Source organism: Purpureocillium takamizusanense, chromosome 2 (genome assembly GCF_022605165.1).
Source record: "Purpureocillium takamizusanense chromosome 2, complete sequence".
Taxonomy (NCBI): domain Eukaryota; kingdom Fungi; phylum Ascomycota; class Sordariomycetes; order Hypocreales; family Ophiocordycipitaceae; genus Purpureocillium; species Purpureocillium takamizusanense.
In genome coordinates this window covers 1,914,541-1,940,584 of record NC_063069.1, presented here as the reverse complement: position 1 = coordinate 1,940,584, position 26,044 = coordinate 1,914,541, and the positions used below count along the sequence as shown (strand labels likewise).

The 26,044-nt window shown below is 33.2% G+C and overlaps 2 protein-coding genes across 2 annotated transcripts; both read right to left on the bottom strand.

Moving 5' to 3' along the window:
* Positions 1-94: 94 nt before the first annotated feature.
* Positions 95-943, bottom strand: JDV02_002404 (uncharacterized protein; the record flags this gene model as incomplete). Its single annotated transcript, XM_047983430.1, has 1 exon — positions 95-943. The coding sequence occupies one exon, from the start codon at positions 941-943 to the stop codon at positions 95-97; it is 849 nt and encodes a 282-aa protein (XP_047839401.1).
* A 741-nt stretch (positions 944-1,684) lies between these two features.
* JDV02_002403 (uncharacterized protein) lies at positions 1,685-2,208 on the bottom strand (the record flags this gene model as incomplete). Its single annotated transcript, XM_047983429.1, has 2 exons — positions 1,685-1,860; positions 1,923-2,208. The coding sequence occupies 2 exons, from the start codon at positions 2,206-2,208 to the stop codon at positions 1,685-1,687; spliced, it is 462 nt and encodes a 153-aa protein (XP_047839400.1).
* Between the last annotated feature and the right edge of the window lie 23,836 nt (positions 2,209-26,044).

Genomic DNA, 26,044 nt, shown 5'->3' with positions numbered 1-26,044 from the left:
TGATGTAGAAGTTAGGCTAGGCTGCTCGGACTCGTAGGCATTCCTTATGAGCAGCCTCCATGTGACCCACCTATGCGGCTCCTGACGCATGGACTCATACATGTAGGCTCAGCTTCGTGTTGACCTTGAACGGCATCCTCCTGACGGCAGCCTTGTGAAGGATGGGATATTGATATGGCGGAACAACGCAGTAGAAGAATAGAATAACCCACAGATATCCAAGACCGCTCTGTAGAAGCCTCTGACCGCGTGAACGAGCTGTCGTCCCAGCTTGAAGTTGGCGCAACGCAAACTCGAAGAGCCCACCAGAGAAATTCAGCACCAGAAACCACATATCGCTCCGCGCATCCGCCTCTGGCTCGGTTTTGTGCGTAACGAGAGCGTGAACAAACCCAGAGCAGGTAAAGACCCAAAGGGCTAGAAATATCTTTTCCGAGGTGCCTCGTGGCTGTAGCCCAAGGATAGCATGAGACACAAGTCTCCCGTAGCGAAGCTGAGACTCTGTTCCCAGACGATGCCAGAAGGAAGTCCAGAAGCGCTGGATGGAGTTCACTCTGAGAGGATTCCCATACAGCAGCGGCCATTCCTTGGGTTCGTCCAGCTGCAAAACACTAACAAACAGAACTGCTAGTGCAGAATGTGCCGCGGTAAGAATGAGATATGTCAACCAGGCCCAGTGCAAAGAGAACACAGCTCGGAACACGGAGGCTCTATCCCAGCCTATGTGGAAGTACCGTCGCTGTGGCGGGCTAAAGTCGCGCGGCATGGGGGTGAGAAACAGCAGTAGCGACAGCTCAACAGCAACGTATATGAAGGCAAGAATGATAAGTGGGACAAGTCTGGAAAGAGCAAAGATGAAGCGCTGAGTGTTCGTCGCTTTGTTGAAGCTATTCGGGTCCACCAGCGCGTGTCTCTGCGGGTTCATCCAAGCCTTGAATGCCATGGCGGTCTGCCATCGCGATGACGCCCTTAAAGGTCGCTCGGGGAGAGTCCAATTCTCGATGTATAAGGCGGACGTGCAATGAATGATATAAATGAGTGTCGTAAAGGCTAGGAGCCAGTCGAGCCCGGGCAGGTAAGGTGAGAGCTGGTTGACAGTGCGGTAACATTGCACGGCGGGAAAGACATTGATCGGCAACGTCCACCATCGTGACTTGGGGGCCTGACGAAGTGTAAAGATGAATATGGGGGCCGTCAAGAGAAACCAGGCTATCGGCTCTGCCACAGAGAAGGCTTCGTAAGTGCTCAAGTTGAGGAGACGCCGGATTCCCGGGCTGCGCAGCAGTCTCTGAAGCATCGTCTTCATGTAAGTAAATGCAATAAAGTGAGTTCTCCGAGTGAGGAGCTCTCAGTATTGAGGCGCTCATCGATCCTATTATCCAAGCTACGTCCTCCACGATACTGGGAGTAATGTTCGCAGCCTGTAAGCGCTAGATCGATGGGACTCAGATTGTAGCATGTTAGGTGGAGCCTGGAACTACTGCTAAGAATAATAGCGAGACTATTCAAGTGGTAGTATTTGTGCTAGGGATTTAAACCGTCGTCGAACTAAATCCTCCGTGCTTGGCAACTATAAGGTCATCTACCGATCTCTCTGCGGTCCACGGGAGAGTGAAGCTTCTCCCATGTCTGCGATCCGCTACCGATCCACGCCAAGAGACCAAGTGAGGGTGAATTGAACTGTCTACGCCGCAGCGGCGTTAAGCTTGTCGACGAGCTCGTTGAACTGCTGCTCATTGAGATCCGTGTAATGCAGGCAGTCCGAGCCACAGGGCAGCGCGTAGGGTCCGTTGACGGGGTCGCCAACCAGGACGTTGGCGAGGTTCATGCAAGCAGGGGGGACGCCCATGAAACGGACCTCTGTAATCCACTTGTTAGCCTATGTTCATAGAACAAACGACTCCCACGCTCTGCAGACTTACGGCCAGCTCCAGGCGAGTCAGCGTTGACAGAAACTCCGTTCATTTGCTCGTAGCAGCGGTCAAACTCCTCTTGAGGCACTCCAGGAGGGGCACGGCCCATGATGGAACGCGTGTCAAAGAAAGCAGGATCAATGTCGCGCTTGCTGAAGATGTTGACGAAGAGATCCGCAATCCCCTGGCAGAAGAACTGGCAGAGCAGGTCGGCTGCCTTTCCGATGCTCGCCTCTCCAGGCTGGCCCATGGTGGCCGCAAGGGCGAGGGCAACGCCGAACTTCTTGATTTGCATAACTGCGAAGTAGAAATAATAAATTGCTTTGAGATGGTACTTTGTATATTGGTGCGTACTGAAAACAGAAAGAGTTCGAGGGAAAGTGAATGCCTCTTATACATATTGTACATCCAGCTTCCAACACCACACCAGCTTTGAAGCTGCAAAGATTGTCGTCATTACTCTCCCAAGCATCCAACTTGGCAAAGGATTCGCAATTACTACCATCAAGCTTACATGATATCACAATCGATCATCTATATGCGAGGGCATTCGGTCTCTATCGCGACGTCTGGTGTAGTTTCTCAAAGCAAGCTCTTGAGCGTTGATTAGAAACTCTCGGCTTGGCAGATGGAACTACATTTTAGGTTTCATTGTGTAAGAATTTAGTTCAAGCTGCGTCTCTAAATCCGTCTATTGAGAGGGGAGACTTCGAGTTTTATGGCGTGAGTTGGGAGTCGACGTCTGGCGGTTGGGCTGTGTGTTCCAGGTGCCGTTTCCCAAGGATGCGAACTAGCCAGGAGTCCCTCGCATTCCCGCCAAGTCCTGCAACTATACAGATGGAAACTCTCGGCATTGCTGTAGGATATTCCTTCGGACTTGCGGCCAATGCTAATATAGTCGCGTGGGGTGCTAATCCATGCACACGCGCCCGCTGCTACATTTGGGCCATTGCGATACTGTTGGCGCCATGCGCTGACCACCGTTAATTGATAGCATAATCCCTTCGCCTGGAATAATACTGCCTCCTTTCGCAAGACCAAATCTCGATCGTCAAAGGTAAGTAAGGATCAACAGGGATGACAACGAGTTCGCAGAATCTGTCAACTCGTTCTTGTCCCTGCATGTGGCGAGACCTTGTCCCATAGCTGGGTCAGTAGAATACTACGAAGTTTTGTAGACACTTGAGAGCGAGAATTACCTATGAGCGCATCAAGTTTGCATCACGTGTCAAGAGAGGTCTATAATATTGCAATGGTGCTTTAACTTCGATCTCGGCCTGTCGGTGCAAGTGGTTGGTAGTTGAGGAAGTGACCGACATCCGACGCATAATGGGCGTGCTACCGTGCACGCCTGTACTTCTCAACGTCCCTTGTACTTCTCGAAGCCGGCAGTCGATGACGTGCATAAGTAGTTGCAATGTTACATCGGCTTTGCCAAGCGCGATGGCTCGTAGGGCATGGAATCCTTCCGGATGCTGCAACGTCTTGGCTGTGCGACTGCTAGAACCAGGCGTACCGGACCACGACACTAAAATCCTCTTCGGCCGCCGCACCGGGCGATCGTCGATCGTCAGGTACTAGATCCGACCAATGTCGGCCAGGAATGTCGCACACTTAAGCAATCGTCAGGCTACAGTGCTACAGGCCCTAGGGAAGGGATGGTGTTAGCGCCAGTCGGCCTTAGCGGGCGCTCTAACGTCTAAAGGCTTGTCAGACGGGTCATTCCTAGTCGCTTGGCCGACGTCGTGGACATTTCGTTTGCGGCAGCTTGACCGACGGCGCGATAGTGTAGCTGAAACACCGCGAGAGCTCTTCACCACGGCTCTCCGGGCACTGCCGGGCAATTTCCTCTGTACTCTGGAATACGCAATGGCTCCCACCGGGGAAGGTGGCTTCCCTGATTGGGTAAGGTGCCCTTGCCGCTATTCGCCCGTCCCCTTGCCGTATATAAGGCAATAGCACGGTAAGCTCAGTTAGGTAAGAGAGGCAATACCAATATTAGCGGGCTAGCTATATCTATTAATATAGGCTAGGTGTGACGGGGCCGGCGCTATATAGTAGGAGCCGGTCGGGTTATTAATATTTAACGTATTATAAAGGAAGGAAATTAGGGTTATATACCGGGCAGCCCCTATACGCGCGGCGCCCGCTACGTATAGCCCTACGTAACTAGCTACGGGCCTAGGTTAGCGTAGGGTCCTAGCTATATATAGCGTTACTACGCCTAGGGCCGCGCCCTAGGCTCTTATTAGGCTAAGCCCCTTATATTACCCCCCTGCTCCTCCCCCCCTAGGCTAGCCCCGGCTATTATAAGGGGGCTCGCGATAACCCCTTACTCGAGCCCTTTAATCGGGGGCTTTTTTGCCTTTATGCCTAGCGGCCCGTAAGTAAGTACGCGCGGCTAGCTTTTATTACCGCCTATTATATAGTAGGTAGGTCCGTTTATAGGGGCCTTACTTCCTTTAATTAAGTATCTCTACCCCCTTTAGTATAGGCCCTACTTACTAGCTCGCGTATATTTATAGCCGGCTAGGTTAATAACGTTATAATAGCTATTTGCCTTAAGTTACCCTTTAAGCCTTACGTAACTATTAATATAGTATAATTATAAAAGGACCTCTTTCCCTTAAGCTTAGCGGGCTTCCTTCCTTCCTTTTATAACCTTATTATTATTACCGCTATTATACTATTATTACCGCTATAATAATAATAATAATAGTAATAATAATAATAGTAATAATAATAGCGGTAATAATAACGGTAAGTCCTTACCCCCTCTTCCCTTATTATTATACCCTACTCTATAAAGCATAAAGGCGTATTAATTTAAGCTAATATTTAGGATAGATATCGTTAGAGTCTTTATAGGCTAGGCTCTTAAAGCCTTTATTACTATCGCTATCGCTATTATTATTATAGGTCTATCGCCCCCCCTACCTTATAGTAGCTATACCTAGCCCCTTTATTATGCTTTAAGCCGCTATCGTTACTATCTTAGCCTCCCCCCCCCTTACCGCTTACCTTATCGCTACCCTTTAGGGCACTTATTATAGCTACTTATTACCGCCCTTAATATTGCCCTTTATAAATATACCTATCTCTCTTTATATAGGTATTACTAACTTAAGATAAAAGAGAGTAAGACTTAATACTTTTATTAAAGAGCTCCGCTCTTACCCTTATATATATTACGCTAGGCTAGAGGCCGACTATATAGCCCGCGCTAATTAATCGTAAAGTAACTATTATAGCTATTATATAGCTAACCGCGCGTATTATTAATTAGGTCTAGCCCTCTTTATTACTTTATATAGCTAAATCTCTATTATTAATACCGCTATTATTACTATTATTATTATTATTATTGCCCCTTTCGCTATTATTAATATTACTATTATTATTATTGCTATTATTAAGAAAGTAAAGGCTAAGGTAAAGAAAGTATTAAACGCTATTTTTATAGCGACTTAATACCTTTAGGAATTAAAGTATATAGGCCTTATACTTAAGTAAGTCCCCTCCCTTTATCCCTATATAATACTAATAATATAGCTATTAACCCTTATATAGAGGTAGCGCTAATAACCTTAATGCCCCCGCCCCCGCCCTTACCCTTACTACCTTAGCTACTACCTTAGGCAATAATACCTAGCTATTTATTAAGGTAGGTGCCTTTAAGGACTACTTTATAGTAGTTAAGACCGCTATCGTTACCTTTATTAAAGCTCCCCTTACTACTGCTATTATTATTATTACCGCCGAGGAGGAGGAGGAGGAGGAAGATAAAGAGGATAAAGAAAAAGACGAAAAGGAAGAGTAATTACGCCCTATAGGGTAGCCCCTCCCTCTTAGGGGGGGTAAAGTTAATATCGACGTTTTTTTTTAACGCTCTTTACTAACTTATCTTATAAAACGTTTATATACCTTAATATACCTTACTTCCTTAAATAACTTTTATATTAGCTTAAGATATCTACTCTATTTAATTAAGGCTTCTTCCTTAGCTCCTTAGCTATAGGGCTTTTAATAGACTATAGAGATCTTTTCTACCTTATAAAATATATTATCGCTTATTTATATTAATATAAGCTAACTATTTAAAATAGCCTAATTAAATATAAAGTCATTATTTATATATTATAGCTAGTCTATATAGAAATAGTTATATATACTATATTAAGGCGAGAAAGATATTAAACTATAAAGCGCGTTCCCTTCGTACTCTTCCTATCCTTACTTAGCGCGTTATAATATAAAGACTCCTATATATTAATATATTAATATAGTAAAAAGGCTATTAAGCTTTAATTAAATAGTCTTAAGTATTAAATATCTATATTTACGATAGTATATAAAACTATATAGTAATCTATAACGGCGTAAGATACTTATATTAATAAAGTATACTTATATTTAAAGTATAAAAATAGGGCAAAAGAGTAAGTATTATCGGCTATAATTAAAGAGGCGTAATAAATCCTCTTTAATTAAGAAGGCTTCCTTCCTTTATAGTTATCTTTATAGTCTTACCCTTATAGCTCCCTTTTACCTTTAGCTATTCCTTTAGCCGTTTTTATTTATCTTCCTTAAGCCGTCTTTTATTTCTTATGCCTCCTCTTACTAATATACTCCTCCCTAGCGGTAGATACCCTTACCTTAAGAAGGAGCTATAATATTAGGGCTACCTTTATCGCCGTCTCTTTATAAGTACCCTATTATCTACTATATTAATCTAAAGCTTATTTAACTCCCTCCTTACTTATAAAGTCTTAGCGGCATTACTTAATAATATACCTTACGTAAGGGTCCTTCTTAACGCTCCTTTACGTCTAGTTTAAGGTCCTTCTATAGTATAGGATCTAATTAATTACTTAGCTATAGGCTAGAAGTTTCTATTAATTACCCCTAGAGGTAATAAGGAAAGGTAGGTCTAGCTCGTCGGCATATATAATACGGTCTCGAACTTATCCGCTACCTATAGAAATATATTAAGTATTATTATTATAATAGCTTATACTTTAGTATTAACTATCTAGCTTATTTACCTAAGATATATAAGGTCTATTATATTAAATATATATCGTATATTAATTATTTATTTATTTTAAATTTATTCGCTATTAGTCTTCCTCGTTCTTACTTATAGGTAATGCCTTTAAGGTAGGGTCGAAGTATTTAATCGCCTTTTAAAGGGCTTAAGGATACCCTTTATTATAGCCTTTAGTATATCTTTAGCTAATAACTTAAGTTATATTTAGGGGGCTATAAGTAGGCGTTATTAAATTATTTCCTTAGTAATAAGCTTATTGCTTTACTTAAGCGGGGTAGTCTATTAGTCTTAAGCTAGTAGCTTTATAGCTATTTAGGTTTTAAGCGGCAATACTATAATAATCTTATTTACGAGTCTATTACTTTACCGTAATAACCCTATTCCTTTTACTTTTATACTTAACGTATAGTTATCTTTTTACTACTTTTTAGATAGAGTTACCTTAGCTAAGGGGGTATTTCCTATTTTACTACCTTATAGTTACTATCCCTAGGCCGAAGCTAGTCTTTAAAGGGGTAGCGTAAGAAATAGGGGCGTTAGAATCGTAAAGGGTGCCTTTATAGCTAGCTTTAATACTTATAAGGCCCTAGTCGCGATAGTTCCCCCGATTTTATTAATATCTCTCTTTACTCCTAGCTCTAACTTATATAGGGTCTATATTCCCGAAATAAGGGCCGCTAAGGGCTAAATATCTTAAGCTACCTAAATAGTTGCGAGTAGTATAGGGATATCCTCCCTAGATAGTATAGGCCGGGCGTATATATCGTAGATAGGACCGTACTTTATTACGCTCTTTAATTCTCTAATTTCGATATTATAATAGTTAAAAAAGTCCCTTTTTATCTTAGGGAGGTAAGTAAAGTACTTAATGCCGCTAAGATCGGTAAAGGTTTAAAAGCTAAACTCGATATCGTCGGGCCTTAGCTTATAGCCGTCGATAGCGGCCTTAATAAAGTCCTAAAAGGTCCCTTAGCCTAGTATTATTAAGTATATATAATAATTGGAGTATTAAATTCCTAATTCGTTTATAATTATTACTATAAGGATTAAGAGCGATAAATTAAGTACGGTCTTATATAAATTATTTAATTATTAGATAACGGCCTAGTCCTTAAAATAGGTATCCTCGTAAAAAAACGGTATATAAGCTAATAGTCCTTAAGGGGCCCGAGAGATATTAGCTAGGACTTATAGTAGCTCCTTATACTCGTTTAATATAAAGCCGATTTATCCCTTTAGGTAAAATACGAAATATAAAAGCGTTAAGTAACTATACTCCTATCCCTCCTATTATTTAGTAATTAAGGGCGCGAGAAATCGGAAGTTATATATATAGCTTACTTCCGCGAGGAATTAACGCTAGTAGTTAATAATTATATAAATATACTTTAGGCGCTTATAGGTAAGTATATCGTATATTATAAGCTATCTATATTTCTAGTCTTAGATATAGCTTATTTAATATAGCCTAATAACTATATAGTTCTTTTCCTCCGTAAAGTTAATAAACCTTATATAAAATCTCCGCTTATATTAATACTTATATATTTAATTAAGATAGGTTCTATATAAAGTATATATAAATATCGTATTAATAGGGTAGAGGTATTATAGGCGTATTTAGTTATCTAGGTTAGGCTTTACTTAACTATAGTCGCTATTAATAATAATAACTCTAATAGAGAAGCTATAATAGGCTATAAAGTATTTAATCTCTCGCGTAGCTATCTATAGGGCCTCGTAAAGTTAGAAATTAATAACTTATTCCTTTTTATATATCCCCGCTAATAGCCTATTTAAGTTAATAATATAATCTATTTACTTAAACCTAATAGCCGCTATATCTTCTATTAAGAGGATATCTTTAAATTAATAAAAGCTAATAGATATTAGTATATTAATAATATATTTAGCTATTATATCTACCTTTAACTAGTCCTTTTTAAGGTAGAATATAGGTACTTAGCGCTTATATAGCTCCCTTAGATTAAGGTTTATAATAGCTTCTTTTAAAGTAGTAAAGAACCTATCTATTATAGTTTTCCCTTTTATTTTAACTTCTCCCTTAATACCTAAAAGGATCTTCCTTAAGTAGGTCTCTTTATAAAAGGCCCGTAAGCTTTCTTATTAATTTAATATTATTAAATTAGTTTATTAGCTTATATAGAGGGTAGAGGGTCTAATTATAAAAGAGAGAGAAAGGGGGAGAGATTAAGGTAGTCCTTTTTATCGTTAGCTACTAACTTAGTCCTCTTTCGGCGAGACTTTTCTTACTATCTTTATTCCTTTCTTTCTATACTATAAGCTTTATTTATATAGCGTCCCGCGACCTTAGTTTATATATTACTTCCGTTCTTTCCTTTTAGTATATAAACGACCTAATATATAGGCTATTCTTTATACTTATAGATTAATTAAATAATCTTTTTAGGTTATATAGCTTTAATATACTTAATATATTAGAAATCTTTAAAGTAATATATATTAAAAGGGAGAGAAAAAGGCAAGTTAATAGAGGTAGTATAAATACTCGCTTTTATATATTATATTCTTACTTTATCCTATCTTACGGTATATAATATAAAAGCCCTTACCCTTTACCGTTTCTAGCTTTCGTAATTCCTTTCCTTCCTTTATTACCTTATTTTCCTTATCTTCGAAGATAGTTAAGTAAGCTCTTATTATAAATCTCCCGCGGTTTAAGTTATTAAACCTACGCTCCCTATACTATATTAGTCTACCTAACGAAGTAGAGTTTACTTATATAATTAATTCGTCTTAACGTAATTATATTAATATCGTCTCGATTAATAATATTATAGCTAATTATTAAGTAAGTCCTTTACCTCCCTTATCTATTTAATTGAGCGCTAATAAAGAAAGGTATATAGCTACCTTAAGGTTTAAAACTTAAATAGTGCTAATATAAGTAATCGATATAGCGTTCCTATATATAAAGAGATTACTTTCTGCCCTTTACCTCCTCTATAGATCGATAGTATCCTTTTAAAGTTAATCTATTTAAATAGTATTTCTTAGGTTTTAGCTTAAACTACTCGTTTATTAGATAGGGAAGCCGCTTTTTATACTAACTTATTAATAGGAACCTTATATTAGGTCTATATTCCCGCTAATTATGCCTACCCTTAAGGGTAGTTCTTTAATTCCTTAATCTAGCGTCTTAAATATATAAAAGCTCTTTTTATTTCGTTTAAAGGATATATAAACTTAATTATATATTCCTATTATTTAATAATATTATAGTAGTCTTACTTTATTAATAATAAATATATTATATTCCTATTTTATAAGTATATATTGTTAAGGGATTTCTTAATTAATATAACTAGGGCTTATATTAATTATATTTAATATAGTTAAGCTAAGGCTTATAAGTAATATAAGTACCTTAAGTTTCTTCCTTATCTTATATTAAAGTATCTATATTTAGTTTTAATAAGTTTAGCGTTAAAGGCAATAGCTAATTTAAAGGATTATCCTATTTATAAGGTTAATCCTTTAGGACGTTCTTAGTCTCTTTATCTATTTAGCGATTTTCCTTATCCTATCCCTAAGCTTCGCGATTCCTATATAGAGGAAGTTTACGTAAGTTACTTAAAGGGTAGGAAAAAGGGTAATTTTAAGTAATAAGAGTCGATATAGGGGGGGGTCTCTTTAAGTTAAAGGGATTAAGTTTAATATAGGTTGCCTTTAATTAAATAGTTATAGGCTATATTATACTCCTAGGGTTATTATTTCCTTTTTTAGACTCTTCTCTTTAGCTAGCTAAACGCTATACTTAGCTTCCTTTATAGGACTTTTAGGCGTATTTTAAAACTTTTATTTTAGGCCTATAGGTATAATTAATTAATTAGGCTATTTAGAACTTATTTCTTATACTTATTTAGTTATATAGGTATTATATAATAAGTTATTCTTATATAGCGACCTCTTTACGCTAAGGGGTAAAGTAAGGTATATATTTTTAGCTAGTCTTTACTTATTCTCGTTTTATTTATACTTTAACTTAATTCGCTTAATTATTTTTAACTTATCCTCTCTTAAGTATACCTTAAGTATATCTATTTAGCCTAGCTAATAGCTTATTTACCTTAAGGTCGTAATATACCCCCTATAATAGGCTAGTATATAATATATTATACGTACTTTTAGCGCTATATTTAATATTATATATCCGAATTCTTAGCCTATTATTCGGTAATTTTAGTTTTAGCTTAGGTTTTTTAAGTCTTTCGATCTTAAGTTATATTCGAAATTTTATATTTTAAGGTATTTTATATAATAGAGGTTTAGTTCTTTAACGCTTTATCTATTCCTCTTAAAGATACGTAAGTATATAGCTAAGGGTCTAATTAATTAGTCCCCTAGGCTTATCTTCCTATTTAGCTTTCTTATCCTTTATTTAGAGAGAGGGTTTAGGTAGCTAGACTTTAAACCGAGCGAGTAATATTAAGACTAAGCCCTTAATTAAAGGTTATTATATAGGTATAATTATTTAATCTAGCCCGTTTAAGTCGGCGAGGCTTATTATAGCTCCTATTAAGTAGCTATATTTTACTTTATCTTAAAGTAGCTAGTTATCTATTAAAGATATCTACTATTTATTATCGTCCTAATAGAAGTATTTAAATTAATCCCTAAGAACCGTCCGCAAGAGATAGATACTATCTATTATATAGATCGTATAGGCTTAGGAAGTAAGCATTCTTAAGACGATTCGAAATAATCCCTATTATTAAAGCTAGAATTTTTATATTCTTAAATAGATTATTCGATCGTTAGATATTATATAATAGGACTAAGTCTCTTATATATAGCTCTATATAGTTAATCGTTATTATAGTTACGCTAGCTATAAGCCCGGCTATAATTACTTCTTCCCTATTAAGTATATAAAGGCCTATATCTTTAAGTTAATAACGCCTTTATAATAGCCGCTAGCTAATATATAGATCCCCTTCCTTACCGAGTATATAAAGGCCTATACCTTTAAGTTAATAATGCTTTTATAATAGCCGCTAGCTAATATATAAATCCCCTTTCCTATTAAGTATATAAAGGCCTATATCTTTTAGTTAACGATATCTTTATAATAGCTACTAGTTAATATATAGATTCCCCTTCCCTATCGAGTATATAAAGGCCTATATCTTTAAGTTAGCGATATCTTTATAATAGCCGCTAGCTAATATATAGATCCCCTTTATAGTAATATATATCCCCCTATAATATTACCTTAACCGATTTAATACTAGGCTTAGCTATATTAGCTATAAGCCTAGCTATAATTACTTCTTCCCTATCGAGTATATAAAGGTCTATATTAGATAAAGTATACTAAGTAGCGTTTAGGATATATAGTTAAAAGATCGATTAAATAGTTCCCGCCGATATATCCTTTTTTTAGCGTTTTAGCTTTTATTTTACTAAAGTACCTATTTCGGTATACTTTCCTCTTCTCGTCTTTATTTCTTTTATCTTTATATACCTTAACTACCCCTCCTTAACTATAGCGACGATAATTAATCGATCTTGCCTATAGCTTAACGTAAGTTTTACGAGGGGGAGGTAAAGTTAAGGGAGCTTTCCTTTACCTATATAGAAGGCTTAAATAGCTAGACTTTAAAGTAAGGGGGGGGTATAAAGATAGGGCCTCTAATTATAGGTTATAAAGCTAAGTCGATTATTTAATTAAGTTTATTTAAGCTAAAAGGAGTAATAATAGTTATTATTAAGTAAGCTTATTATATTTTATCGTAGAGTAATTAATTATTTATTAAAGATACTTACTATTTGCTATTATCTTAATAGAAGTATTTAAGTTAGTCTCTTAAAATAATATAGGAAAGCTAAATATTATCTATTATATATATTATATAAGCTTACGTAATAAATACTTAAGAGACTATTTAGAATAGTCTTTATTATTTAAGCTAAAACTTTATATTCCTAAATAGATTATTTAATTAATAGATATTATATAATAGGACTAGGTCCCTTATTTATAGTTCTATATCTATTATTTAGAGGCAATACTTATTTTTATTATCTATTCGGTCGGCTAGCTTTCGTCGGTATTCTATAATTTTTACCTATATAATAGCTATATCTTTAGCTTTCCGAACGAATAGACGTATTTTTATAGCTAAGAGGTCCTTAATAGTCGTTATATCGTTTTAGTTAATTAATCGCTATATTAGGATATCGACCTTTAGGGGTAAGATCGGTTCCTATCTATAAATAAGGTAAAAGGCTAATATTCTATAAGTATATTAAATAGCCGTTCTTTTTACTAAGAGTATTTAATTAAGGTACTTAATTTACTATCCCTTAATCGAGTATACTATTTTCTTAAGGCCTTAAGTAAGGGTTTAATACCCCCCTTCGACTATATTATTTACCTATAGATTATATATAGAGATAAGGATTATATTTAATCCTAACCCTTTTAAGAAGTTATAAAATTAAGTATATATTTCTAGTCTCCTATCGATTACTATATTTATAATATAGCTATATTAGTAAAATATAAATAGGGCGAATTAGCTTATTATAGCTATATTAATTATATATATTAGATAGGCCTCGATCTATCTTATTAAATCGTATTAAGCTTCTAAGAGATACTTATAACCTTTATCTTCCGGTATATATTAATAATCGAAATATACCTTTAATATTAAGTACCTAAGCGTAATCGAGATTATTATTTCCTTTAGTCGCTAAAAGGAGAATTTTTAGTATTTAATATAATACTAAATTACTTCTAATATATCTTTCTATAGTTTTAATTACTAATATCTATCCTAGATTAAATAAAAAGTAATATTTCTCCCTTTATAACTATACTATTTATAATACTAAGATATAATTTACTTACGCTATTCTTTATTATCTATAATTAGCGCGGGTCCTTAAGTTATCTTACTAAGGCATAAGTAAAGTCGGTCCTTATCGATAAAGAACCGAATTACCTTTTATTAAAGTATCCGAAACTTAACTTAAAGTAAATTAATTAGTCTCTATAGCGTAAAAAGGTATTTAAAGATTTATTAGTAATTAAGGGAATAATAGGTTATCGTCTTAGCCTCTATAATTAGGTTAAGGTAAAGGTCGACGAATTCCTTTATATCTCCCTTATACCTTTTATCTATTATATCTAAGGGGATATAAAGTATATAGGAAAGGGCGTTAGCGATACTATTCCTTATACTAAGGATATATTATATAGTAAAGTTAAAGAGGAAGATATAGCTAACCTATCTTATAACTATCGTACTTAATATATCCTTAAGTATATTATTAAGTTAATTAATAAATATTCTTATATCTATCTTAAGAGTAAAATAGACTTTATAAATAATCCCTTTAAGCCGCTATAAAGCATAAAGGACTACTTTATATTCCCTCTTTATAGTATTATATCCCTATTTAGCTTTTATCTATATCTCGCTTTTATAATAAATAGGGTATTATTTTCTATTAACTATTTATATTAGCGTAACTCCCTAACCTAAAAGGCTTATATTATATATTATAATAATCTCTCTATAGCCTTCTCCTAGATCTAATCGGACTAAAATTAGTAATATTATAATAGCCTTTTTTAATCGGGATATTAAAGCTTATTACTTTAGGCCTTAAATCTATACTATATTCTTCCTTAGTAATATTATTAATAATATAGCGATCTATACGAACTATTTAATCTATTACCTATAGTACCCTATAAGCTTATAAAAGGATCGAACTTCGCTAATATTTACGTAAGATTCCTATTTATTTATCTTCGTAACTATAGCTTCGATAGGTAATCTTCTATTTATCCTATATATATAGCCTATAATCTTAGTCGTTCGCTAGTAAAACTTTAACTTTATTACTAAGATCGTATATTTAGAAAGCTTTATATTAAGTAGGACCTTATTAATATTAATAAGGTATTTATATATAAACCGATAGATATTAAGGAGTACTTCCTCTTATTTATAGTCTATATTAAGTCCTTAGATAGTAATATTATCGAGGAAAGGCTAATAGATAGTTAGGATTAAATTAAAGAGGATTTAATAAATAAGCCTTATAAATTAGGCTATTAAGTTTATTACCCCTTAAGGGAGGGTATATATTTAAAGTAGCCCTATTAATATTACGAAAGTTATTAAGTCTTAACTTATTAGATTAAGTAATATTTAATTATATCTAAAGAAGAAGTTAAGTAATAAAAGGATTTTATATATTAAAAAGTCATTATTAAATTCGTCTATACTTAAAGGGATAAATATATTTTAGATTATAACTTTATTTACCTTTATTACTAAATTAATAAGGTATAAGCCTCTATCTTTCTTAACTATAAGGAAGAATAGGTTCCTATATAAGGTATACGATTTTTCTAATATCCCTTTCTCGATCTTTATATATAAGAGATCGATAACTTTCTCTTTTAGTCCTTTTAGGATTAAAATAGTACCCGCCCTCTATATAATATACTTAACTATTTTAATCTTTTATAAGGGGGCTATTATTTAATCTAGCTTCCTATAGTCTTTAAAGTCTTACGTAAGGGCTTTTTTACGGTTATAAAGGATTTCTTTAAGTATACTCTTTTCTTTTAAAGAGAAGAATCCTTTTATTTATACCGTAACCCCCTATAGCCTTTTAGGGGTAAGCTTACTTCCTCGCTCGATATTAGAGAACTTTTTAATAATATAGCTAATATATTTTCCTTTAGTTAAAGCTACCCCCTTAACTTTATCCTATATCTTTTATTTCTAATAGGGGTTACCTTCTAGGATAGTCCTATCGGAAGGTATATTATCTCTTAAGTAAGTTTTAATCCCCTTATATTTATATAAGGTATAAACGGTGAGCTTTAAGAGCGTTTATTCTAATCGTATAGCTTTATTCTCGAATGCTCTATAGGCTTCTACTAGCTATGCCTTTATCTTAGCTTAAAGTAAGTCAAGGATAGTAATTAAGGTCTTTAAGTCGAGCGGAATTAGGGTTTTATCTTTTAGGGTTATTTAATTATTATAAAGGGTATCTTCTTAGCTCCCTTTTATATCTAATTTCGTTATAGAGGCGATATTATTATCCTAGGATCCTTTATCGCTAGTACTACCTATTGGTATTTAATCGTTATAAGAGTTAAGATCTTAAGCATTTAGGCTCTCTACTTTAATAATAGTAAATCTAATATTATTTATTTATATTAATTCTATATAGCTATTATATTCCTATTTAATAGCTTTAGCTATTAGAGTAATAACTTAAATCCTCCCTATCTTATATTTAAGATAAAGGTCCCTTATCTTAATAGCGTAATTAAATATAACTTAAGTAGCCTTAATAAATAGTATTTTAAGGATTAAGGGTATAGAGACGGTATTAAGCGCTATATAGAGCTTAATAGGCTTATAAGTATCTCCTATATAGATAAGTATATATACCTCCCTATATATTCTAATTATATTTTTCGAATATAACTTAATAGCTATAGAAATAGGCATAATCTAGAGTCCTCTCTATTTAACTTCCTTTTAGGTAATAAGGTTCCCTTCTATACTTAAGTCTATTAATATAAAGAAAGGTAGTCTAGTTAGCTTTTTAATATATACTTAAATCTTAAGTAAGTCTTATATATATATAGGTATTTTATTTAGTATAAGGACTACTTTAGTATATAGTATCTTACCTAATAGGTTTATCGCTTTTAGGTCTACCCCTTAAACGATATAGATTTCTATTTAATTACCTCTTTTATAAGGGCATCTTTATATAGTTAAGGTATTATATCTTTTATAAGGGATTTCTTTAGGGACGTAAAAATAGATATCTTCTTTAATAAGTAATTTATCTATATTAATACTATAATTATTTAATTAAGGGCTAGCGAACGTAACCTTTAGCTTTTCCTTTACTTTACCTAAAATCTCTTTTATTTCTAGATCTTAAAGCCTAGTAATAGTAATACCTCTATTATTCTTAATAGTTAGAGGTTTATTACTTAAGCGCTAGACTTCTTTTATTCCCTCTATTATATTCGAGATCCTTTCTACGGCTAACTTTCTAAATTAAGGAAATCTTTTCGCTAGATCTATTATAGAGATAGCGAGCTTCTTATTAATTATTTTATAGACGAGACCTTTATAAAAGCGCTTTATCTCTTTCTTAGGGTCGAATCTAGGCTTAAAGTAGGTAATATTCTTTATATTTATTAAGTCTTATTAAGTCTCCTATCTTTTAAGTTTTATATCTTAGTTTTCCTTAAGGCGCGCTCTTTTTCTTTTATAAGTATTAATATTAATCGGGGTAGCTTTAATTAAATAATCTTATTAATTTTCCTTAATTATAATAACCCTAATAGATAATATCTTATTATTCTATTAGCTACGTTAAGTAATATTAGTCTAGCCTATTTACCTAAGTCTCTATACGTCCCTTAACCTTATAAAAAAGAGATCGAGGCACTCCTTTTCTCTTAGAAGTAGTTCTTAGTTCTCTTATATACTTAATTCCTTAGCTTCGACTATTAAGAGTAAGGGACTAATAAAGTATTTATTAAATCTCTTAACTTAATAATATATAAGGTAATATACTTTACTATTAAGCTTAATATATTAATATATAAGTAAGGGGGGGATTATTTAACTATTTTCTTTTATTCTTACCTATAAGGCTTTTCCTTTTATATCGAAGTAAGTAAACCTAATTTCCTTATCGTATTTATATTTTAAGTATCTAGCTAGGATATAGCTAGGTCTAGCGTAATATTAATAAAGCCGCTTATATTTACTTTCCCTTTATAAGATTACCCCTATTATAAATTAGTTAAGGTTATTTTCTTCCTTAAAGGAAATCGTATAAGTCTATACCTTTTATATCTTAATTAACGCTACTATTTTACTAATTTCTTATCCTATTATCTTACCCTTTTATATTTACGCTATAAGGAGTCGTTTAAAATCTTCTATTTACTAATTATTCTATCGAGCGAGGTTAATCTTAAGTACTTTAAGCTATTATATTAGTTTATCTATCTTACCTTTAATATATTCTATATTATTAATATTTTAGGGCGGTAAAGACTTAAGTTACTATTTTCCTTAGTTTATATATTTCGGAACTATTTAATTTTATAACTATCGCTCCTTTTAGATTAGCCTAAAATAGGAAGCTTCCCTTAATTCGATATCGAGATAGGGGGTTAAATAATCCTCGATTACCTTAATAAGTTCTTTATAAGGGATTTTAATTATATCTAAAAAAAAAGCTCCCTTCTTTTCTAGGATTTTAACTTAAATATAAGGGGGTATAGCTATAAAGATATATCTAGACTATCCTTTACTTATCTTTTATATATTAGGTTCGACCTTTCGCTAAAGGTATATATATTACTTTAGCTAGTCTAATATATCTTAGTTTATCTATAGCTTTACTATAAGGTATCGTTTTAGCTAAGTATATATAGTTTCTATTTAATTAAAGTCTAGTAAGTAGTATTCCTTAACGAGAGTAGTCTTTATATCTTTTTAACGTAATCTATCTATAAGGACTTTTACCTTTTATACTTTTAATAGGGATATATAGCTCTTAAGCTATAATAGTATCTCTTCCTTTATAATTAAGTAAGCCTTTATTTTAGCTTTAAACTTCTTAATAAAGTCTATTACGTCTTATCTATTAAACTTTAGGATAGTAAGTCGATATTAGTTAAGACTTAATACTCTAAATAGCGACTTCCCTATAAGGGAGATAGCTTAAATTAAAGTATTATTATTAAGTTCTTTTAGTTTATTTATTAGCCTTATTATAAATAGATTAAATACTCTTACTCTATATATAAGGGGATTTCTTTTAAGAGTACTTTTTATTAAGTTACTAAGAAATCTTAAGTTACCTACTATATAAAAGGGAGGGGTCGAATTATTTTATCGTAAGTTAGCTTAATACTATAGGCGGTTTCCGCCCTTTTTTAATATTTTTATCTTTCCTCTTAATATAATTATAGCTATAATAGTAAGCGCCTATCCTATTTAGCTATCCCCGGTAGTTACTTAAGTTACGATTTAGACCGCGAGGATTCTTAATAGTTTTTATTCGTTTCTATTAGGTTTCTATTTAATTAGGTCTTTTAATATAGGTTTATAATTTTATAGCCTTTAGGTTTTTCCTTATTCGTTAGTTTTTATTTTATTGACCCCTATCCTTTTAGATATATATCGTTTTTTACTTATATTTACTTTAACCTTATTTCTTTTTAAGTATTAAACCCTTTCCTTAACGCTAGGGCTAAATCGTCCCTTATTAAGAATAGGGCTTATTATTTTATTAATTTTCTTTTTTTCTTTATTAATAATATTTTTCTTACCCCTTTTCCTTTTAAGTTTAATATTTTTCTATTTAATAGCCTAAAGGTGCCCTTAGGTTAGTATAATAGCCCTTAAGTTATTTTATACCTTAAAGACTAATTATATTAAGGTAAGAAAGATATTAAACCATAAAGTATATTCCCTTTATACTCTTCCTATCCTTACTTAATATATTATAATATAAAGACTCCTATATATTAATATATTAATATAGTAAAAAGGCCGTTAAGCTTTAATTAAATAGTCTTAAGCGTCGGATATTTATATTTACGATAGTATATAAAACTATATAGCAATCCGTAATAGCGCGAGATACTTATATTAATAAAGTATACTTATATCTAAAGTATAAAAATAGGGCAAAAGAGTAAGTATTATTAGCTATAACTAAAGAGGCGTAATAAGTCCTCTCTAACTAAGAAGGCTTCCTTCCTTTATAGTTATCCTTATAGTCTTACCCTTATAGCTCCCTTTTACCCCTAGCTATTCCTTTAGCCGTTTTTATTTATCTTCTTTAAGCTATCTTCTATTTCTTATGCCTCCTCTTATTAATATAATACTTAAGGGTAGGCTTATTAGCTCGACTATATATAGGCTTATTACTTTATTAATTATATATTTTAAGTATAATTAGTTAAGCTTTTTCTTTAGTCTCGTAAAGGTATAGTTATAGAAGTTAAGCTAGACTTTATCCCTTATTTTATACTTATCTATAGGGCTATATATATAATTAGCCCGTTACTTTTACTTAAGTAAGGCCGTTATTATCGTAGAGCTATAGAGCTCTATAATTTACTTAAGCTTTATTATAAAGGCCTATACCTTACTCTTTAATATAGCGTATTAGCTTATTTCCCTTATAGGGGTAAGGGGGCTATTTATAATAGATTAGGGGTAGTAATTATAAAGTATAAAGAAAGGGGATATATCGATCGAGGTACTTATTTAGCTATTAAGCATAAGCTAAGCTATAAGTAGCTATTAGTCTTAATTATCTTAATTATAGTTAATATAAGCCTTAAGGTATACCTATACTTCTTAATTAATCCTCTTTATACCTTTATTTATTTAAGGGTAGTATATTATATTAAGTTATTACTTAATACTTACTAACTTATAGAGGTATTACTAAAAGCTATTTATTTAGTTTATTCTTTAGTCGCTTATAATAATAGCGGGCTAGCTATATTAACGGAAGTAATATTAAAGGAAGCGCTTTATATATATAATAGTATTTATAATAGCTATTAGCTTTAATATAACTTCCTTATTAAGCCTATCTTAAATAACTTAAAGGAAATAGCTTTTATTTATAAAGGGGAGGTCTATAATAAAGTCTATTTAGATCTACCTATAGAATTAATTAAATATAAGTAAAGGCTATAATAGGCCCTTTTTATATTCCCTCTATATCTTTATATAGCTATAGGTATTATAGTTATAGAGGAACCTCTTAATATACTATTATATTAAGGGCTAATAAAACTTATATAATAATATAATTATTATACCCTCTTTATTAAGGTACTTAAAAAGGGGTAAATTATAGGCCTACTATATTAGCTAACCCTTAAGTTTATTTTATAAGTCTATTCCTTTAAGAATAGACTTTACCTTTACTTTTATTACCTAAAGGGCGTTAAGTACTTAAAGGTAGTCCCTATAATAGAGGTTCCTTATTATATCGAGGCTATACTTTATAATCTATACTTTAAGACCGAGCTTTAAGTTAAAGGTATAAGCGCTACTTTTAACTATATAGAGGGCGCTTTAATATATTATATTTTACTCTACCTCTCGCTATTATAAGGAGCTTAGCTAAGGGTTAAAGAATAGGGTCGTCGGTATAGTTAAGGTAGCGCCGATATATATATAGAGGGCGCTCTAAGGGATAAATTATAAGTCTTTAGCCTTATAGTCTTTTTAAGTCTTTTAATCTTAATCCTTACGAAAGAGTATATTAAGTATTATAGCTAGCTTACTTAATTTATATTTTAAAGAGAAGTTAAACTTTAAAAGTAACTTTATTTAATATACTTATTACTTTAATAAGCGCTAATAGGTTATAAAATATTCTAGGTTCTTATAATCTATAAGTACTATAAAGCTCTTATAGCTATAAAGCTCTACCGACTATTATTTTAAGTAATAAATAATCGCTAATATCTCCTTATTATAAATAAGGTAGTTTTACTCGGTAAGGGATAGCTTTTATAAGTAAAAAGCTATTAGTTTCTATTAGCTATTTATATCTTATAAAAGCATTCCCCTTAGGGCGGTCCTATTATAATTTACTTTTAAGAAAGTAAGTAAGTTAAGGTCTTATTATAAAAGGATTAAGGCTTTTATAAAGAGTTCCTTAAGGGCTTTAAACGCTACTTAATACTTTTATTCTTATATAAATAAAACTTACTTTCCTATTAAAGCTATAAGCGGCGCTATTATATTTAAGAACTTAAGTATAAAGACCTAATAGTAATTAATAAACTTAAGGAAGCTTTATACCCTCTTTTATATCGTTAAGACTAGCTATTTAATAATTACTTTTATTTTTATAGGGTCTACTTTAATACCCTTACTTATATAAATAACGAAACTTAAGTATTTAATAGTTTTAACCCTAAATTAATACTTATTTAAGTTAAGATATAAGCTATAATCTTAAAGCTACTTAAATACTTACTATACCTTTATATAGTATTCCTTAAGGGTATTATTATATAGATAAGGATATTATCTATATAGGTAGAGTAAAAGTCGTCTAGGAAGTCTTATAATATATTATTAATATAGTATTAAAAGGTAGCTAAAGCGCCGCTAAGGCTAAATAAGGTAATTATTTACTTAAAGAGACTATACCTTATATAAAAGGTAGTCTTTTACTCCTCTTTTATTACTATTTATACCTTATAGAATACCTATATTATATTAAGCTTAATAAATTAATAGGCGCCCGCTAGGTTATAAAAGGTATTATTAATAAAGGGGATAAAGTAGTAATCTACCTTTATAATAGCGTTAAGGGCGCGATAGTTATAATAGAAATAAAGCCTGCCCCCTAACTTCTATATAAAGAGGATAGGCGCTATTGCCTCTAAGCTATTAGCTTTAATAAACCCCTTATCGAAAAGGTTATTAAAGGTCTTTTATAATATTAATACCTCTTTATATAATATATTATAAAGCGCTCTATAAGGCATAAGTAAGTCTTAGTTATTTAAGCCTATCTTAAAGGGGATTTAATAATCTATATTAAGCTTATAGGGGTTAAGCTTATCTACCTCTTACTTCTTAAAGAGTAAGAATAAGTTATAAAAGCGCGATAAGATAATTATTTAAAGTTCCTCTCTTAATTTAGGCCGCTTAAATATAAGCGCTTTCTTAATATCTCTTATATTAATAGCGAAGATAGCTACCTTAGCTATATCGCTACCCTCTTACTTCTTAATCTATTATATATACCTTATAAATATTAATACTATAATATAATAGGCGTTTTCTATATCCCTTAAGAGCGGGCTATTAAGGGGCGGCCCTTAATAATATTATACCTATATCTATAATAGGCTATATTAAAGCCTACCCTTATATAGGATTAAGTAAGACTTTATATATTATATTTAAGGCTTCTTTAAAATAAGGGGGAACTTTAATTAAGGTATTATATAAGCGTAAATAAGCTATAAATAGCCCTCTATATCCGCGACTAACTATACTAGCCTTTTAATAGCTACCTTATCTATAATACCTAATATACCCCTTACCTTATAGGAGGGGATCTTTTTTATTAAGACCTTAAGGTCTTAAGCTATTTCTTTATCTATAATTATATAATACTTATATCCCTTATCGATAAGTATAGAATAAAAAAGACTTTTATTAATCGATATTATTATTACCGATAGGGTCGTCTTTAAGTATCCCCTAAGCTCTATTTTCTTTACTTATATTACTATAAGCCTTAAAGTATAGCTTTACTTTAAGGTAGCGCTTTTCCCTATATAGGCGCTATTTCTTTACTTTTACTCTTTTTATTACCTTTATTTTTAAGCTTAGGCTTAATAAAGACTATATAGTATAGCTTAATTAAGTTTAATATTATAGGCTACCTCGCTAGGGTATAAAGGTAGCGCGCTATTAAATAGCCGCTCCCTCTATAATAAAGGTATAGCCTTTTACTTTTCTTTCTTTCTTTCTTATCTTTAATAGCCTACTTAGCTTAATAAGACTTATTACCCTCTTTAATTAAGTCCTTTTAAGGGCCCCCTCTATTTAGGCTAATCTCGCGCTTTTTAAGGTAAGTAGCTAATATTATAATATTGCCTTAATAATTAATAGTTAAGACTACTATAAGGGAGTCTACTTAGTCCGCTCTTAAGTAAGCGGGCTAGCGTTTATATTAGGCCTAGCCCTTCTTCTATAGCTTTTTAAAGTATAGGGTCCTCTCGAAATTCTAGGCGATTTCTTAAAGGCATTAAGTATATTTATAAAAGGCGATTAATATCTATATTATAATAAGCTATTCTTTTAAGGCATTAAATATAGTATTTTATAGCGCTAAGATTTAAGTATCTTTTATCTAAGCGGACTTACTTATATTCGTAAAGGTATTCTTAAAGTTAGAGAAGAAAGTATTAAAAGGCTACCTATCTCTTTAGTATAGGCCCTATAGCTTATCGAGCGCTCCTTCCTTTATTTACTTATTACTAAAGAGGCGTTCGATATAGTTAAAGAAGGCCTATAATTCTTTATTGCCTTTAAGTCCTCTTTAGGTCTAAAATCCCTTTATATAAGGCTATAATTAGATAGGTAGTATATTAAAGAGCTAATATTAAATAGCTTTACTTTCCCTATTAAGGCCTTTTACTTTATTAATCTTATATTTACTCTTTAGTTAATATAAGAAAAAGTAAAAGTATTCTATTTTACTATCTTATATTAGCTATTTAAGCGGCTTTTATTTCCTAGGCTTAGGCGCTATTCCGCTAGGGGCTATTAAGTTAAGTATAGACTATAGCTATGCCCTTAAATATTTAAGTTCTACTTATTAAAGCGCCTATTATTACGCTAGCTATTATACCTATTATTACGCCTATTATAGCGCCTATTATTATGCCTATTATTACGCTTATTATTTTACTTATTATTACGCTTATTATTACGCCTATTATTGCGCTTATTATTACGCCTACTATTCTATCGAGAGCCTATAGGCTACTGCTAGGTCTATCTCTATTACTTAGTTTACTATTATTAATAGTATATATTATAATAGGGCTAGCGTTATATAATAGGAGCTAATCGGGTTATTAATATTTAATATACTATAAAGGAAGGAAATTAAGGTTATATACCGGGTAGCCCCTATACGCGCGGCGCCCGCTATATATAGCCCTACATAACTAGCTGCGGGCCTAGGTTAGCATAGGGTCCTAGCTATACGTAGCGTTGCTACGCCCGGGGCCGCGCCCCGGGCTCTTATTGGGCTAAGCCCCTTATACTAGGGCTAAAGCTTTAAGAGCTTTAATAAGAAGATACTAGCGAGCTAAAAGAGAATATTCCTTATATATTAGCGTTATATAATTATTAACCCTAGCTAACTAAAATCTTATAATTATCACCTCCTCTTAGGGCGGTCGGCTTAACTACTAAGAGTAATTATAATATAATTAATAATAGGGAATATTATAATTTAAAATAGGTAATCGGCGACGCTCAGTATTGTCCTCCCTCGATTGGTCCCGCATCTGTCGTGCCTAGGAGTATCGCTACACTGCGTAGCAAGTGCTGTGGTGAGTTGCACAAAATTCGTTCGAGAAAATCAGGGGCCAGGGCGAAGGAAGGAGGGTCACGAGCCTTTGTTTTCTTCTTCCCCTCTTTCCCAGCCGAGTTTGCGGTTGGGTCAATCGTGGTTGTTCAAACATTGACGCCGACCAACAATTTTCACCTTGATTCGCAGACAGTGTGCGTATCTCTCTCGCGTAGCTACCTAACTACTCTGCTTCTCAACTACGGCGCTGTACTGTACAGTATAGTACTGTACCGTCAGGGAAATATTTACGACTTATCGGCATGGAGAGAAGTCCATCTGGGCACTGCAGAAATTGAAACGGGGTGGACCGCTGATCTACCTGTTGCCACGATCCTTGTTGCCGTTCTCCGTTGCCGTTCTCTACTGCCGTTCTTGGCAATGGTCCGTGGCAGTCGTTTTCGGTGGGAGTATGGCCTGCCGTAAACCCTACCCAAAGTTTGCATCTCCTTGGCGCTCATTAACCGTTGGTGGGAGACTTCGGAGACCAACCTCGCGTCACCGCTATTCCCTTTGCCATACGCGTGCTTCATCTAGCCTCATTCGAAAGGTAAGCCCATTTCCCTTAGACCGCAGCATTCCCTCCATCCATCATGTCCCCTTTGTCCAATTCGCTTCTCGTTTTCTGTCTCCCCCCAATGCAACTTGTCCATCCGCTGATAGTAACTGGCGTCCGTCTCTCCATCATGTCTTGGTGTATCCACAGCCTTGTTGCAGCGGGGATGATAGCAGCCTGTGCCATTCAGGTATCCCTCTTTACACTCGTTGTTAACCCGGCCGCCGCTGTAGATAGGACAGTTGTTGTGTGCCTGGACTTTGCAGTCTGCATCGCTGTAGCAGCCATACTGGTCGCAAAAGAGGTATCTCTTCTCGATAG